Genomic DNA, 17592 nt, shown 5'->3' with positions numbered 1-17592 from the left:
GCACCTAATAACTGGGCATTACATCTGTATAAATAGTTGCTTCGATGGAGATTATTTTTGTTTAGTAACAGATTACACTTTTGAATTCCAAGTTTTAGCACTTTGCTACTATTGGTTTACCATTAGTGAATACTATGCACACTGTTTTGCAGCATATAAACCCAGATGTCAATTAACAGACTTTAAGGAAGCGCAGATGTTAAATAACATAGTGTAACATTCTTAAACTTGCTGAAACATTGTGCTGTGAATCACTCAACAATTTCACTCAGTGCGTCACTTCAAATAACAGAAGAATTATTAAGAGATGGATTAACGCTTGAGGAGCTATTATATTATTGTTAAATAGGGACTTTTGATTTAAAAGGCTGGTTGTGTAACCAGACAAAAGCCACAACAGCACTTGAACAGAGATCTGTGCTCCCAAAGATGCCCTGGTAGCTCCCTGTCCTCTTTTCTGCTGAGTCATAACACACATTGAGTGAGTCATAACTCACATTCTTTGAGCTGCTGAGGAATTTCTCAAGTCTAATCACTAACATTGTTATATAGCCAACTATTCTAACTTGGATAAACATTACCTGTCATCTAATTCTAAAGTGCCTTTTCTTATCAAGCATTCATTATACTCATGCCCAGCAATTATTTTCAGACTTTGCTATTACAGTCTATTGATATTACTTTCAGGTTTGTGAACCTGTATAGGCATTAAAAGAAGAGCCTTAGCTTGCCTTTCTGTTCTGCTTCAAAACCTGCATATGATTGCTGTTTTACCTCAAACCTCTCTCATGCTGTTTGCTTATGCCAGTTTGTTTCAGCTGTACAAATTTAATTTATATGTGACCGGCATTGTGTTATGGACCGTACTGTGAATCATAAGCAGACAAGGATATAGTCGTGTGTCAGAATCACAGATAAATTAAGCTTGTGCCTTCACTGTCCCCGAACTTTGCTTTTAAATTAAACTTAATATCTCATCCATTTACTGCAATGCTGTAAATCTAAACTATTGGATTCTTAGCTTTAGCCTAAGAGTTTAAAGCAATTGAAATGCATGAGGGGAAATTCTGAGCATTTTGTTGTATGGCTGGTTAGCTGGAAATCACTTGGGCTACAAGGCACCCTGAATTGCCCAGCAGTTCTCCAGTTTGCAAATTCAGCAAGTTGCTAAGATCCAAGTTACCCTAGCAACCATATATTGATTTAAATAGGTGGCTGGATTATATGAATAGGAGAGGCCTGAAGAGAGGTGAATCATCAAATGTAGCAGTAACAATACATTTGTAGCTTTACAGAGCATTTGGTTTTAGATTGGGTCAGTGACCCCTATTTGAAAGTTGGAAAGTCAGAAAAAGAGGGCAAATAAAGACTGCAGGAAAAATGAAGGCCAATTGAATTTTTTTTTTTAAAATTAGACATTCTATAATACAATTTTCTAAAAGTAAACGTAAGTAAATACTGAAAGTTAAAGGAACAGTAACATCAAAAAATTTTTTTAAAACAATTCGTTGGTATAGATCGAAAAAAAAACACCAAGACAAATTTAAATTTAAAATAGCAAAGTCTTTATTAAGAAATAACTTACAGAAACTCCACTTCCGGTCCTCTTCAGAAAAGGCGACATCCATTCTGCGGCGCTTGATTTCTCCATCCTGGCTATTCTACTGACAGCGTGTCCTCCGAGAAGCCCAGCCTCATCTGTCCGTTCACAACATTGGGGGAAGCGTGGCTGCCGGCTTGCTCGTGAAGACCAGGGAAAATCAAGTGGCTCGTGGTGTCAGCGTGGGCTCCGGCAAAGCGAAGAGACTGTGCTGGGCGCTGGCGGCCTTTACGAAGCCCCGGTTACGGAAGCGTTACTGCCCCTGAACTTTCAAACAATCTAATCCGGCCAAATGAGGACGCTTCTTTCAGCAGCAAAATAAACCGATACCGGAAAACTGGTAAGATCATCCTCAGAAGCAGATTGTTTGCCGGCTTGCTCTCCCTGAAATGTGTGTCTCACATCTCTCCGCAAAGAATCTGGGCTTCTCGGGGGACATGCTGTTAGTAGAATAGCCAGGATGGAGAAATCAAATGCCGCAGAATGGATGGTCGCCATGTCGCCTTTTCTGCAGAGGACCGGAAGTGGAGTTTCTGTTTATTTCTTAATAAAGACTTTGCTATTTTAAATTTTGATTTGTCTTGGTGTTTTTTTTTTCGATCTATACTAACGAATTTTTTGAAAAAATGTTTTGATGTTATAGTTCCTTTACTGTAACGTAAAGGTGAACCACTCATGTGAAAGTCAACTACACCTTTAAGTTTCCATAAGCAAACAATTCTGGTTTACTAACCTGCCTGCCAAATGACAAGATCTGCAGCCAATTTGGCCACTGACTGTTTAGGCCAGCCTCTCCCACACTGGTCTAGATGTATTTATTCAGATCAACAAACAGGCCACTAGCATGTAGATTACTAGAGGATAGCCACACACCTCAGAGGATAGCCACACACCTCAGAGGATAGCCACACACCTCAGAGGATAGCCACACACCTCAGAGGATAGCCACACACCTCAGAGGATAGCCACACACCTCAGCGGATAGCCACACACCTCAGCGGACAGCCACACACCTCAGAGGACAGCCACACACCTCAGAGGACAGCCACACACCTCAGAGGACAGCCACACACCTCAGAGGACAGCCACACACCTCAGAGGACAGCCACACACCTCAGAGGACAGCCACACACCTCAGAGGACAGCCACACACCTCAAAGGATAGCCAGGATAGCCACACACCTCAGCGGGTAGCCACACACCTCAGCGGATAGCCACACACCTCAGCGGATAGCCACACACCTCAGCGGATAGCCACACACCTCAGCGGATAGCCACACACCTCAGCGGATAGCCACACACCTCAGCGGATAGCCACACACCTCAACGGATAGCCACACACCTCAGGAAACTCTTACTGGCTGAAAAATAAAACCATGACTAATTCATTTTTTGGGATCAGTGATCACTAGTTGTTCAGTCTGTTGAAACATGTTTTGATGTGGACCATGGGTGGTCAGCTTCCATATTGATTGCTCTAGAAATGTTCTAGACAATTTGAATATTCCAATGTACAGTTTATTTTCCGTGTCCTGCATATAAGGACCAGTATATGAGATATGGTTGGGTTTGTGTTCTTTTGCTAATTTTGTGCTTTTAAACAGTATTATAGAAATTCAGAAAGATGTGGAATACAGGCTGCCCTTTACGGTTAAAAACCTGACCATCAACATAAACATGTAAGTATATATACACAGTCCAACTGATGTATTTCTCATTTACATGAGTCTCCGCATGTCATAAGTTAGTGTGCATGCAGATTTAAACACCTTAGCCAAGGTCTGGGTAGATTGATGCTCTTGATCATTTCACAAAAACAAGCAGGTTCTTTATACAGCTATTTCCATACAGTATTTCTGGGATGTCGTTAAAGGGATACTGCCATGGGAATTTTTTTTTATTCAAAATGCATCAGTTAATAGTGCTACTTTAGTTCTGCACTGAAATCCGTTTCTCAAAAGAACAAACCGATTTTTTTTATATTCAATTTTGAAATCTGACATGGGGCTAGACATATTGTCAGTTTCCCAGCTGCCCCCAGTCATGTGACTTGTGCGCTGATAAACTTTAGTCACTCTTTACTGCTGTACTGCAAGTTGGAGTGATATTGCACCCCCCCCCCAGCAGCCAAACAACAGAACAATGGAAAGGTAACCAGATAGCACAAGATAACAGCTGCCTGGTAGATCTAACAATAGTAAAATCCAGGTGCGACACATTCAGTTACATTGAGTAGGAGAAACAACAGGCTGCCAGAAAGCAGTTCTATCCTAAAGTGCTGGCTTTTTCTGAAAGCACATGACCAGGCAAAATGACCTGAGATGGCGCCTACACACCAATATTACAACTAAAAAAATACACTTGCTGGTTCAGGAATGAAATTTTATATTGTAGAGTGAATTATTTGCAGTGTAAACAGTGTAATTTAGAAATAAAAACGACATAAAAATCATGTCAGAATCCCTTTAAGACTAAGTCAGTCTTTCTTTTTTTTTTTTTTGCCAAAGATGTTTTCCTCCTATACACATTTGTTTTTTCATTTATTAATTGATTTCTTTTATTAGACCGCAAAGCTTGCTGTGTGCACAGAACATTCCTTCTCTGCTTGTTTAGCTTTACACTGTACAGATGAGACGTGTATTTTAGGCAAAGCAGCCAATCACTTACAATCACTGTCGTATGCTACAGTCACAAGCTCGAGAGCTCTTATCAGCAGTGTTATCATGGTTGGCAACATTTGGAAATGATTCCTAGGGGCGCATTATCACCAGGTCTTTGTGTCTGAACACTCATTTTCAAAAGTTGTATAACATAGTCAGAGCTGACACTGATAACTGACTTCTGGTCATTACGTATGTGGTAGCTTATGATGTTGGTTTAAGAAACCATTGCCAATTGCAGTGGGACAGACGTTGATAAAGGGATTTTCTCTATATATGACTTTTGAACCAGTCCTACATCTCAGTGCACTTTATTTACTTATTTATTTTTGCAGTTTGCTTCCTCCGCAGTTTCCTCAAGATAAACCTCACATCAGTGTTTTTCCACCTATTCACCATCACCTAGTGGATAAACAAGGCATGAATGTCATCTTCCCCCCTGTTAATAATGTAAGTTACTCATATGTCGCTTGTCATAAAAAGTTATTGCAATTATTATTAGCCTGCAAATTCTTTTTACATTGAAAACCGATTTCCAGGAGCCGGTAAGTGCCAATGTATAGATTATGATGTGCTTTAGTTCTGTGTGACAAAGAACTGCCTGTTATCCACCCATCATGTGTCTGAACAACTCGCCTAAGAACTGCTCAGTGCCTTCCTCCACCCTTCTGTGCTTTAAGAGTATAATAATGGCAATGAATAAAACTGCTCCAGTGTTTCCTATCATGTGCTCAGTACACACCGCTCATTTTCAGAAGCTGTTTCACATCATTCTAGAGCAGTAGCATTCTGATGTGAAATCAGTAGGTATTGCCATCTTTGTTAAGCATACCAGTTAGTGATAGTAGAACTGAAGGAAATACTAATTCTAGGCTAAATGATAAATGTAGACAGTGCCCTGACCCCCGCCGCTTACCTCCAAGTCCAACCTCACGTGCAAGGCTGATCTGCTTGAAGCTGCAAAAAAGCGGTTGTAGGGACATAGAAGCAAAGTGGACTCCTTCCCTTTGTGAATAACTGTAATCACCTGTAGCACAACTGTTGTCTACTAGTATGAAATTGCCTCCACCACAATATCCAGATAACAGTCACTGGACTGTGACATACTTCCTGACATTCCCTTTCCATACAGTTTTTGTGTGATTTTAGCCATTCTAGAAAATCAAGTTTAAAGGAGAACTAAACTCCCCCCAGTAATAAAAGCCCCTCTTAACTGCCTGCCATCGCCCCTACCCTCACTGCGCATTAGTGAAAAAGGTGCCCCTTCGAAAAAAAGAAAATCTGACCGTAAAATGCAGCACAGCAGAGTTCCCGGGCACCATCTTCTGCCCATTCACATTCTCTTCTGGTCTCACCGCTGACACTAAGCCTGCAGGTGCATGTGCAGTTGAAGCCAATAGGCCCAACCGTGCATGCTCCCGCAGGCTTCGTATAGGCCAAGAGCCCTGAAAGAATGCAAACAGGCAAATGATGGTGCGTTGTTCTGCATTTTAGAGTCAGGTTTTTTTTAAGAGGCTCCTTTTTGACTAATAAACAGTGCAGGGAGGGTGAGAGGAGGGGGTCGATGGCAGGCAGTTAAGAGGGGCTTTTGTTGCTAGAGGGTTTTAGTTCTCCTTTAAGGTTAAAATTTGTTGTGTTTTTGTTGTATTAATTACACCTTTTTTCAAAACTATTTGTTCCTTTTCAGTTTACGATGCACTCTGATCTTGGGAAAATAGTTCAGACTTTACTAGAAGAGTTTTGGAAAAATCCCCCCACACTGGCCCCTAGTTCTGGATCCTTTCCTTAGTAAGTATCACCTTAGTGTATAATAAAATAGCTACACATATAGTAAATATCATTCTGCTTAGGAAAACACTGTGAATGAGTGGGGATATATATGGGGATATATATGTTACACATATAGTGACTCTTGAAAGTTGGCAAACCATTTTTTATTTTCTGTATTTCTGCATACATCTGACCTAAAAAGTGATCAGTCTTGTACACAATAAGTTCTAAAGCTAGTTAATTAAACAAATTATTTATTATTTATTTAATAAATATGTCAATAACATTATAGTTGATTTTATTTATTAGGGATGCACCAAATCCACTATTTTGGTTTCGGCTGAACCCCTGAATCCTTCGTGAAAGATTCAGCGAATACTGTACCGAATCCTAATTTGCATATGCAAATTAGGGGTGAGAAGGGGAAAGCATTTTTACTTCCTTGTTTTGTGACAAAAAGTCACGTGATTTCCCTCCCCGCCCCTAATTTGCATATGCAAATTCGGATTCGGTTCGGCCTGGCAGAAGGATTCGGCTGAATCCTGGCCGAATCCCAAACCGAATCCTGGATTCGGTGCATCCCTATTATTTATTGAGGAAAAATCCATCTTTGTATGTGAACCTTTACTTTCTTTCACCTTTAGTTGTTTAAATACAAGAAATTCAGATTTATTTCTTACAGAATCCTTTCAGAGCACAATATGTTTGGAGCTGCTATAAACTAGGTGCATAGTCCAGTCATGCCAGGTTGATTGTGTTCCCGTGCCCTCATCATTAAGAATGAGAGATTGCTGTTAATCCTGCAGAGCAGGAGACTAGAATGTATCCTTATGTACCCTGTCAATAACCTTAGACGGTTTAGCACGTTCTGCAGCTTAAGGGATTTTAGGGTAACTCTGTGTTAAGCTTGTTTTCCTTTACCTGCCAGACACCTAGACATAAGGAATGCTTACATAATGTATTTATCATTTCAAATCAGTTTTAAAGAAGCAAATACACTTTACTATATGTATGATTTATTTATTTTGCTTATAAAAATAACTTCCCTTTTCATACATATAAGGTAGGCCAGCTATTTTGCTTGGGTAGTCTGAGGCTTTCTTGTTAGACTTCAGTCACACAACATAATATTTAAACAATGAAATTACTTATAGACTTTGATGGAACCTCTGGAAATAATATTCTATTGAGGGTGATTATGCAGTGGCAAGCAGTATAGCAGGGTACACTTTGTTTCAATCATTATTTATACTGCCCACATTACAAAACTTAAAGGGATACCTTCGTGGGAATTTTTTTTTTTTTTTCAAAAGACATCAGTTAATAGTGCTTCTCCAGCAGACTTCTGAAATCCATTTTTATATTTGTTTTTGAATTTTGCCATGGGGCTAGACATATTGTCAGCTTCCCAGCTGCCCCCAGTCATGTGACTTGTGCTCTGATAAACTTCAATCACTCTTTACTGCTGTACTGCAAGTTGGAGTGATATCACCCCCTCCACCCCCCCCCCCCCAGCAGCCTAACAACAGAACAATGGGAAGGTAACCAGATAGCAGCTCCCTAACACAAGATAACAGCTGTCTGGTAGATCTAAGAACAGCACTCCATAGTAAAATCCAGGTCCCACTCAGACACATTCAGTTACATTGAGTAGGACAACAGGCTGCCAGAAAGCAGTTCCATCCTAAAGTGCTGGCTTTTTTCTGAAAGCACATGACTAGGCAAAATAACCTTAGATGGCGCCTACACACCAATATTACAACTAAAAAAAAAACACTTGCTACTGGATGTTTGAAATGCAATAAAGAAAATCTGTTAAAAAAAAAAAAAAAACACTTGCTGGTTCAGGAATGACCTTTTATATTGTAGAGTGAATTATAAAATAGGGGGCTTGTTTTAAAAATATTTCTCATTGGATAATGAATTTTAATTTTTAACTTGAACCCACCCCTTTGGTTCTTCAGAGTGAGGAGATAAAGGACAAGGAAAGGTAGTCAAGTTAAAAAAAACCTATTAATAAATGTATTTTTATTTCCTCCTGTTTGAGGCCTGAAGTCGTTATTTTACACTACTTCGTTGTTACTTATTAACATCAATGCAGCTAGTTAGTGGTTAATTTGGCTCTTTTGGCACCACAGAATTTGACATGTTACCTGCACAACTAAACTCAATATACAGCTTTATAATTGTGCCAAATCTTACATGGGCTAGTGTGCTGTTATGTTGTGAACACACTTGTAATGTTAGGTCTATTCTAACGCCACTCTTTTTACATAATTTTATAAATATGCTGACAAGCGTAAATTGGCTATCTATGTGTTCTCACATTGTACAGTGTCATGCATCCATATTTCCAGACATCCCAAAAGTTGTCCTGTTTGGCCATTTAAAAGTGAAGTTCTCCTCTAAATAGACTTTTAGGGTATTGGAGAATCTGTATAGTAGTAAAGCAAGCAATGCATTCTAAGCGACTTTTCAGTAGATCTTCATTTGTCACTTTTTATGGTCTTCAAATTATTAGCCTTCTAATTATTTGGTTTTCAGCAGTAAAAAAAACCAAAAGAAAAAAACACAGATTCGGAGCCTGAAAGCTGCACAACAAAAATTGTACTATTCAAATACCACACAAAAATTAAAAATGAGGACTACAAACTGAAAATTGTCTAACTCGTAGCAGATTTTCATGTGAACTCCATCTTTAGGGTCTGGTATAGCAAAAATTTGGTCTAAAGGAATCGTTACACAGGCACCCGCTTCTCATAGTCCAGCCCACTGAGACCAGGGACATAAACACGGACCTATTAGAAGGCTCATTGATCCTGAGTGCTCATGTATGACTAATGAGCAGGTAATGCCTCTTCTCTGCATTAGAGACCATAACCATAATGTGGGTGAATGTGGGAACTCTGCCCAATAAGGAGACAGTAAATAGCTTCCTAACCAGTATATCCACTTATTCACAGTGCAGGACTGTAAATGATAACCAGGAAAGTTTGAATATTTGCTTAAAGGAGAAGCAAAGTCATTTGCCGCTTGGGGGTGCCAAATTTTAGGCACCCCTAAGTGAATGTATTTAATTACCCCAGGCCAGTGCTCCTATCAGCAGAAAACTACACCGGCCCGGGGTTATTCCAGCGAGCACCACGGAGCGATTCTCTTCTTGCTTCTTTCTTTCTTCAAATTTCCCAAGGCAGACGCATGCGCAGTAGAATGAAATAGCCGACTTTTTTGTAAAAGCTCTGGAATACCCCGGGTCGTTGCAGTTTTATGCTGATAGGAGCATCAGCCTGGGGTAAGTAAATACAATTACTTGGGATGCCTAACATTTGTTACCCCCAAGTGGCAAACTAATTTCCTTCTCCTTTAACCTGACAAATAAAATAAGTAACTTAAACATAGCAAACTCCACTTTATCAGTTTCATATAGTACAGTACAAACCTTTGCTGCCTAACCATTCTAAGCAATGCTATCAAAGTGTTTGTAACTTTGGTGGCAGTAAATGCACTTTGATGATGTGTATAAGAAGGGGTCCGATTTGTGTCATCCCTCAGCAATTTCAGGTTTGTGTTTGTCGCTATTTCAGTTTGTTCAGCAATCCTGCAGGACCACAAGTGTACCCTCATCCTGGGTTCCCATATCTTCCATCATACCCAGCGCAAGAATCCAATAGATCACTTCCAGAAACTGTTCCTCCAGCCCACAACACTGCCAAAGCTGCTGCCCCTGCCTACGGGTTAATCACAGATCTTCCCCTACCAGTCCCTACTTCTGACGTAAGTATAAACAAATCAGTCGTAATGCAAGGATTGTTACATTTTGGCATTTCACTTGTTGCTGAACTTGTAATCCATCAAGCGTGTGCCACAGGTTGCACCATTGCTCTGCCATCCACCTCATTCAGGAACTTTACTCCAATACCTTTAAAATCATGCTCAGCCTACTTCATTTTTTTAAAATTAAAAAAAAATAAAAAGCAATATGATTGGGAACCTCTCTCAACCTGCATAATAATTTACTCCACTTTCAACTATAAAGATAAGTCTTTCACTTCCCAGGAACATGTGAGTACTGGGGTGTTTTCTGAAAAAGATTTTTTAGTAAAGCAATATTCAGTTGTATGAAATTAAATCAAATGTGACAAACTGGCTGTGCACAAATTTGGCTACAAATTTTGCTAATTTGAATGCATGTAACTGCTCAATACTGGCAACACCAAATTGGTTGGATTATTTTGTTAATCCTTGAACTTCCTAGGCAGGTGTGTCCAATCATGAAAAAAAAGGTGTTTAAGGTGGCCAATTGCAAGTTGTGCTTCTGTTTGACTCTCCTCTGAAGAGTGACAGCATGGGATCCTCAAAGCATCTCTCAAAAGATCTGAAAACAAAGATTGTTCAGTATCATGGTTTAGGGGAAGGCTACAAAAATCTATCTCAGAGATTTAAACTTTCAGTTTCAACTGTAAGGAATGTAATCAGGAAATGGAAGGCCACAGGCACAGTTGCTATAAAACCCAGGTCTGGCAGGCCAAGAAAAATACAGGAGCAGCATATCTGGTTGATTGTGATAATGGTTACAGACAACCCAAAGATCACCTCCAAAGACCTGCAAGAATATCTTGCTGCAGATGGTGTATCTGTACATCGTTCTACAATTCAGCAAATTTGCACAAAGAACATCTGTATGGCAGGGTGATGAGAAAGAAGCCCTTTCTGCACTCACGCCACAAACAGAGTCACTTGTTGTATGCAAAAGCTCATTTAGACAAGACACAGTCATTTTGGAACAAAGTGCTTTGGACTGATGAGACAAAAATTTAGTTATTTGGTCATAACAAAAAGTGCTTTGCATGGTCGAAGAAGAACACCGAATTCCAAGGAAAAACACCTTCTACCTACTGTCAAATTTGGTGGAGGTTCCATCATGCTGTGGGGCTGTGCTGCTAGTTCAGGGACTGGGGCCTTTGTTAAAGTCCAGGGCCGGATGAATTTAACCCAATATCAACATTCTTCAGGATAATGTTCAAGCATCAGTCACAAAGTTGAAGTTACACAGGGGTTTGATATTCCAACAAGACAATGACCCTAAACAGACTTGGAAATCTATAAAGGCATTTAGGCAAAGGGAGAAGTACAATATTCTGGAATGGCCGTCACAGTCCCCCGACTTGAATATCATGAAAAATCTATGGGATGATTTGAAGCAGACTGTCCATGCTCAGCAGCCATCAAATCTATCTGAACTGGAGAGATTTTGTTTGTATGTATTTTGTATGGACGAATAGTCAAAAATACTGCCATCCAGAATCCAGACACTCATCAAAGGCTATAGGAGATGTCTAGAGGCTGTTACATTTGCAAAACGAGGCTCAACTAAGTATTGATGTAATATCTCTGTTGGGGTGCCCAAATTTATGCACCTGTCTAATTTTGTTATGATGCATATTGCATATTTTCTGTTAATCCAATAAACGTTGTCACTGCTGAAATACTACTGTTTCCATAAGGCATGTTATATATTAATAGGAAGTTGCTACTTTGAAAGCTCAGCCAATGATAAACAAAACTCCAAAGAATATGTATATTGGTCTTCCCAGTATTATGAACATCTGCACTTATTAATTTCTGATTTCTGTCTATAAACTACCTATTACCAGGTTCGATCAATGGCTCATTTTAGCATAGACCTCGTTTTTCTTTTTGCTTAGGATGTATTGCACTACCTAAGTGTTAAAGGTTTAAAAATTCTGCTAATATTCCTCATTGGCTTGCCTGGAGCTCATTGTTATTTACAGTGTAATCTCTTGTAATCCTTCAGGTGGGTATTAACGGCTTCACCTACAAGATGCCTGACCTGCCTGAAACTTTTCCTGAACTCTTAGAACTAAGGTAAATATTTAAGAATTGATTGGTTTTGCAGCAATGAGTGTATAGACCAACAAATCCACCTCCATTTGACATATATATATATATACATTTCTTTAGGCTCAAGTGACTTTAAAGTACGGTAGTTACATATTCATAATTACACTTTGCATATAGGATTGCCATAATTGCTCTGTCATGTTAACCTCACCCAAAATCTCTACTGAAACTCGGACACTTGCTTTCATTTATGTACCACAATGCTGTTCTTGAATTCTCTTTCATGCTCTTTAAAAATATGAAGCAACAGTGACTCAGTCCGCTTGACCCTGATGTAAGACTCCCGAGGGAAGGGGAAGTAATGTATTTGTTTCATTTTTATTCCTTTTGTAGTGTATCCCAGCTCTCCGATATGTCAGAACAAGAGGATGTTTTGTTGGAGCAGTTTGTGAATCTTCCACAGCTGAAGCAGGTCATTTGTGATAAAGAAGAGTTAGTGAGGAACATTGAGGAGGTGGCAAGTAAGTGTTACTATATGAAATAGGCATTTCTTTCCTTGTCTAAAGCTTGACTTCCCAGCTCTAGAGCTGCAGATCCCAACATTTGTTGGCGTAAAAGAACAGTAACACCAAAAAATCAAAGTGTTTTGAAGGACAAGGAAAGGCTACATATAATATAGAGTTCAGGGAAAAGTGTACCTCCCTACAGGCTATTCGTGTAGAAATTTCTTTGAAGCTTGCCTCTGTTATAAAGATCCATATCTGATGATTTACAAAAAGCTTGAAGTACAGAACGCAATCGCCCCAGAAATGTTTAACAATTTAGGGAATGTTTACTAAAGCTTTTAAACCTTACTCAAAGGTTTGAATTCTTAGTATCCAGGGTTATGCTTCAGCGTGCTCCACTCCCATCACTTTTCTGTGCTCCACAATTAAACCTTGCACCCCATAACATGTATACAAAATGGATAAAACTAGTATTTTGCTCTGAGAAGTTGACATTGAATATTACATGCGGATATTTTTGCTTAATCTATACATTTAAAGCCAGTTTATTATTTATAGAAAGAAATCTTCAGATGGAGCCAATTTTGGAAGTTAAACGACAAGCGATCCTGGACAAAGTAAGTGACTTTTATGGTTTGGGTTGGTGAACCATGGGGTTTCTGTTTGGCTTTACATTGTGTATTTTTTGTTGTAGTATGAACAGCTGATGCAGCTGAAGTCGTCGTTTGAGAAGAAGTCGCAAAGACAACATGAGTTGAGTGAGGTAAAAAGTGCTTTTCCTTTTACATCATATGTGTAGCAACTAAATTGGGCCAACCACAGCAGTAATGCATGTCTCACACTTACACTCAATGTAAGAACTAATTGGCCACTGTGTTTTATCTGCTGCTGAGCTCAGAACATGTTTGTAATGATTGGCATGAAGCACACCCCTTATCCTCTTTTTTATTTTATTTTTTTTAAATGTGCCCCCCCCCCCCAGAGTTGCAGTTTGAGTGCTCTGCAGGCAAGATTAAAGGTTGCTGCGCATGAAGCCGAAGAAGAATCTGACAAGATTGCAGACGAATTCCTTGAGGGCAAAATAGAAATCGACGAGTTCCTTGTTAACTTCATGGAGAAGAGAACGGTATAACATAAATGTTCAGTGACGCAGGATAGAATTTATATGTACGGTTGGAGCATGGGATATTGCAAAATCACTTAAACACCAGAAATGTAACCTTTTTTTACATGTACCATGACATTTACTTTGCATGCTTCTTATAATTTTACCATAAAGTATTTGCCCAATGCTTTTGCAATACTTATCTGACTCCCTGTGATCGCCTATGAGGGGGCTGCCATATTTGTGCAGCAGGAGTCTGTTAGCATTAGAAACTTTAAGACCGGCTGAGATGGGACAGTCAGGTTTAGGAACTTCAAGTAACAATAACTTACAAAAACAAACCTCTCCGCAAAAAACAATCAGATCTATAGGTAATTTTTAATGTACATTCATATTTTAAAAAGTAGTTTTTTTAGCGTCAGTATCACTTTAACTGCCAGTGTTAGACTTTAACTCTTTTCACGCTGTTTCACATCTCTGCCTATAGAACGCAATGAGCCATTAGGACTTTCCCACTTTCGCTGTGCCAATTACAGATCCTCTTGCCATTAAATGGATGGTTCGCCTTCAGGTTAACTTTAAGTATGTTACAGAGTTGCTAATTCTAAGCAATTTTTCAATTGGTCTTCATTATTTATTTTTTATAGTTTTTGAATTTTTTGCCTTCTTCTTCTGACTCTTTACAGCTTTAAAATGGGGGTCACTGACCCCACCTAAAAAACAAATACTCTGTAAGGCTGCACATTTATTGTTATTGCTACTTTTTATTACTTATCATTCTATTCAGTCCCTTTCCTATTCATATTCCAGTCCTTTCAATGCATGTTTGCTAGGGTAATTTGAATCCTAGCAACCAGGTTGCTGAAAATGAAAATTGGAGAGGTGCTGAATAAAAAGTCAAATAACTCAAAAACTATAAATTAGAAAAAATGAAAACCAATTGCAAATGATATCAGAATTTCACTCTCTTCATCATGCTAAAAGTTAATTTAAAGGTGAACAACCCCTTTAATCCTCTCACAAGGAATCTGTTTAGGGGAGGTCTAGTAATCCAAGCTCTGATGTTACAAAGGGGCATTATCAATTGAAAATATTTGAACGTGTCACAGCATGTTCAAGCTGGAACAGGACCTTGTTCAGCACAAGCTTGTGTTGAACTTGAATTGCTTGTTTTAATCAAGAAAAATCTGTTTGTTTTTTTTTTTTTAAATTCTTTCGCTAAACATATGAAACAAGGAAACGGAAGCTACTCCATAGTTTGTCCTTTGTAAGGTAGATAGCTTTCCAGTGAACAGAAAATCCCCCTGTATAATGGACATTTGCTTACTTGTGCAATGGTTTTTCTATTTATTGTGCTCATGTTAAGCAAATATTAAAGGAGAAGGAAAGGTCCAATCGATGAGGGTGCCCCCAAGAATTGCATTCGCTTACCTGATACCCTGGCTGCTGTTCCTTTTAGCAGAAAATCGCACGGGCCAAGGAGCGAGCGAGCAGTCCTGTTCCTGCTTCTGGCTTCATCTTGCACACGTGCAGCAGAGCAAAAAGCTGAACTTTACCAAAAAAAGCTGGATTTTTCACTCTACTGCACATGCGTCTCCCTTGGGATTTTGAAGAAAGAGGATCTCTCAATCACAAAAACCCAGGCCGGTGCAGTTTTCTGCTAACAGGAGCACCTGACTGGGGTATCAGGTAAACGATTACAATCCTTGGGGATCCCCCGTCTCCTTCTCCTTTAATACAGGTGTATATTGATTGTCCTTTTAGTCCTACACATGAGGCAGTCTAACTAGCCACTTCCAATAGAAGAGGTGACCAGATGCTTTTGGCCTTATAGTATATACTGCATTCATTATGTAGCCATGGCGGCTGCCATTAGAAATCAAGTTTGCATAGTAGATACTATTTAGGCTTTACATTTGAACTGGTCAAATAACATTCATGTTCAACTGCAAAGATTTCAAATTCTGCACAAATGAAGTCGCTTTGCATTCTTAGAAAAATGTTTTTAATCTCGCTCAGTGGTTCCATAAAGTACCGTGTACAATGACTCGTCCGCTCTGTAATCACTTAAGTTATTAAACAGAAAAGAGGCAAAGAGGAAGCCTAAGTAAAACAAGTTGTGAGTGACTGCCTTTTATTCTTTATTTTCTGCAGTGTTGCCACAGTAGAAGAGCCAAAGAAGAAAAGCTTCAGCAAGCAATATCTCTGCACAGCCAATACCATGCACCATTATAGGTACTGTATTCTCATTACTATTATTGACTGTATAGAGGCCCCACTTTACCTGTGTCTTCATCCTGTGCTGCTCATGTCTGTCTGAAGGTGTCTCAGCTATACAAAGTGCAACAACCTGCTGGTACAGTCATATGAAAAAGTTTGGGAACCCCTCTCAGCCTGCTTAATACTTTACTCCACTTTCAACAAAAAAGATAACAGTGTTATGGCTTTCATTTCCCAGGAACATCCGAGTACTGGGGTGTTCTCTGAACAAAGATTTTTAGTGAAGCAGTATTCAGTTGTATGAGATTAAATCAAATGTGAAAAACTGGCTGTGCAAAAATGTGGGTACCTTTGTAATTTTGAATGCATGTAACTGCCCAATACTGATTACTGGCAACACCAAATTGGTTGGATTAGCTCATTAAGCCTGAACTTGTGTCCAATCATGAGAAATGGGTTTGATATTCCAACAAGACAATGACCTAAACACACTTGGAAATCTACAAAGTCATTTATGCAGAGGGAGAAGTACAATATTCTGAAATGGTCGTCACAGTCCCCCGACTTGAATATCATCGAAAATCTATGGGATTATTTGAAGCAGGCTGTCCATGCTCGGCAGTCATCAAATTTAACTGAACTGGAGAGAATTTGTATTGACGAATGGTCAAAAATACCCCCATCCAGAATCCAGACACTCATCAAAGGCTATAGGAGGCGTCTAGAAGCTGTTACATTTGCAAAAGGAGGCTCAACTAAGTATTGATGTAATATCTCTGTTGGGGTGCCCAAATTTATGCACCTGTCTAATTTTGTTATGATGCATATTGCATATTTTCTGTTAATCCAATAAACTTTATGTCACTGCTGAAATACTACTGTTTCCATAAGGCATGTTATATATTAAAGGGAAGTTGCTACTTTGAAAGCTCAGCCAATGATAAAAAAAAACTCCAAAGAATTAAGAGGCATTCCTAAACTTTTTTAAAATGACTGTATTACAGTAATATTAATAATTAATAATAAAACTGCAGGGGACCTTTTGCTGGAAGGCTACGTATTAAAGAAGCCAAAATAAATATGGGAAGAAAAACTCTGTTTTTTACTACCCAAACCCAGGTGCTCTCTCTGTGTGAGACTACAGAGTGCCCTGTCACTACACATGCTTTCCTTTATTCCGTATACAGTAGAAACCCCGTTTTATGTTTTTCAGGTATCCAGAAAAAAATGGTGTAAAATCCAGGAAAATGTAAAATCAGGGAAATGTATTATGCATAATATATAGGTGCGACTATAAAACAACAATGTAAAATGAGGGAAAACTTAAAAGCAGGGGATGTAAAATTGAGGTTCCACTGTATGTTAAAGAAGAACAATGCATTAGGGCTAATGCTATGGCTGGGACAGGAGGAAAGATGTCTGCCATTACTCCAGCTCATGTGAGCTACAACCCTATTGGCTCTCCCGTGTGTGGAGGATGCTGGGAGACTTTCAGTTGGTTGAATGTCAGTGCTAGAGCGCGCAGATGTAAAAACTGAAATTCCATGGCAATCTTGTCAATGAACAATCATTTACTTTTTCTTTTTGTCTTTTTTATAGATTGTTCTTCAAATGACAGACAGAGTGATGAAACTGTAGCACAACGCAAGCACATTTTGTATTTATAAATTGAAAAAAGTTGGAAGACTGAAATCATTATTGATTGTTATATTAAGGACATGTTTATTCAATATAACCAGGTCTCCAAAAAAAAAAAAAAACCTGCTGACACTTTAATATTAATAAGTGTTAATTATGAGTCTAATTTATTTCCTGTTATACTGCGATGGTTTCTTGCATTAACATATTAAATAATCCATTTAACACAAA

General features: G+C 38.9%; 1 protein-coding gene across 3 annotated transcripts in view; it reads left to right on the top strand.

Moving 5' to 3' along the window:
• vps37a.L (vacuolar protein sorting 37 homolog A L homeolog) overlaps positions 1-17592 on the top strand; it is a 26038-nt gene extending 8446 nt beyond the window's left edge. For all 3 annotated transcript variants that reach the window (XM_041582774.1, NM_001095865.1, XM_018249782.2), the window contains 11 exon segments: positions 3205-3279; positions 4596-4710; positions 5948-6048; positions 9615-9804; positions 11846-11916; positions 12286-12413; positions 12957-13015; positions 13093-13161; positions 13381-13524; positions 15658-15738; positions 17323-17592. In XM_041582774.1, the coding sequence (XP_041438708.1) occupies positions 3205-3279; positions 4596-4710; positions 5948-6048; positions 9615-9804; positions 11846-11916; positions 12286-12413; positions 12957-13015; positions 13093-13161; positions 13381-13524; positions 15658-15738 (1033 nt within the window). In that variant the 3' untranslated portion in view covers positions 17323-17592.

Source organism: Xenopus laevis, chromosome 1L (assembly GCF_017654675.1).
Source record: "Xenopus laevis strain J_2021 chromosome 1L, Xenopus_laevis_v10.1, whole genome shotgun sequence".
NCBI classification, from domain to species: domain Eukaryota; kingdom Metazoa; phylum Chordata; class Amphibia; order Anura; family Pipidae; genus Xenopus; species Xenopus laevis.
Note: the sequence above shows the minus strand (reverse complement) of the source record. Positions and strands in the feature narration are given on the sequence as shown.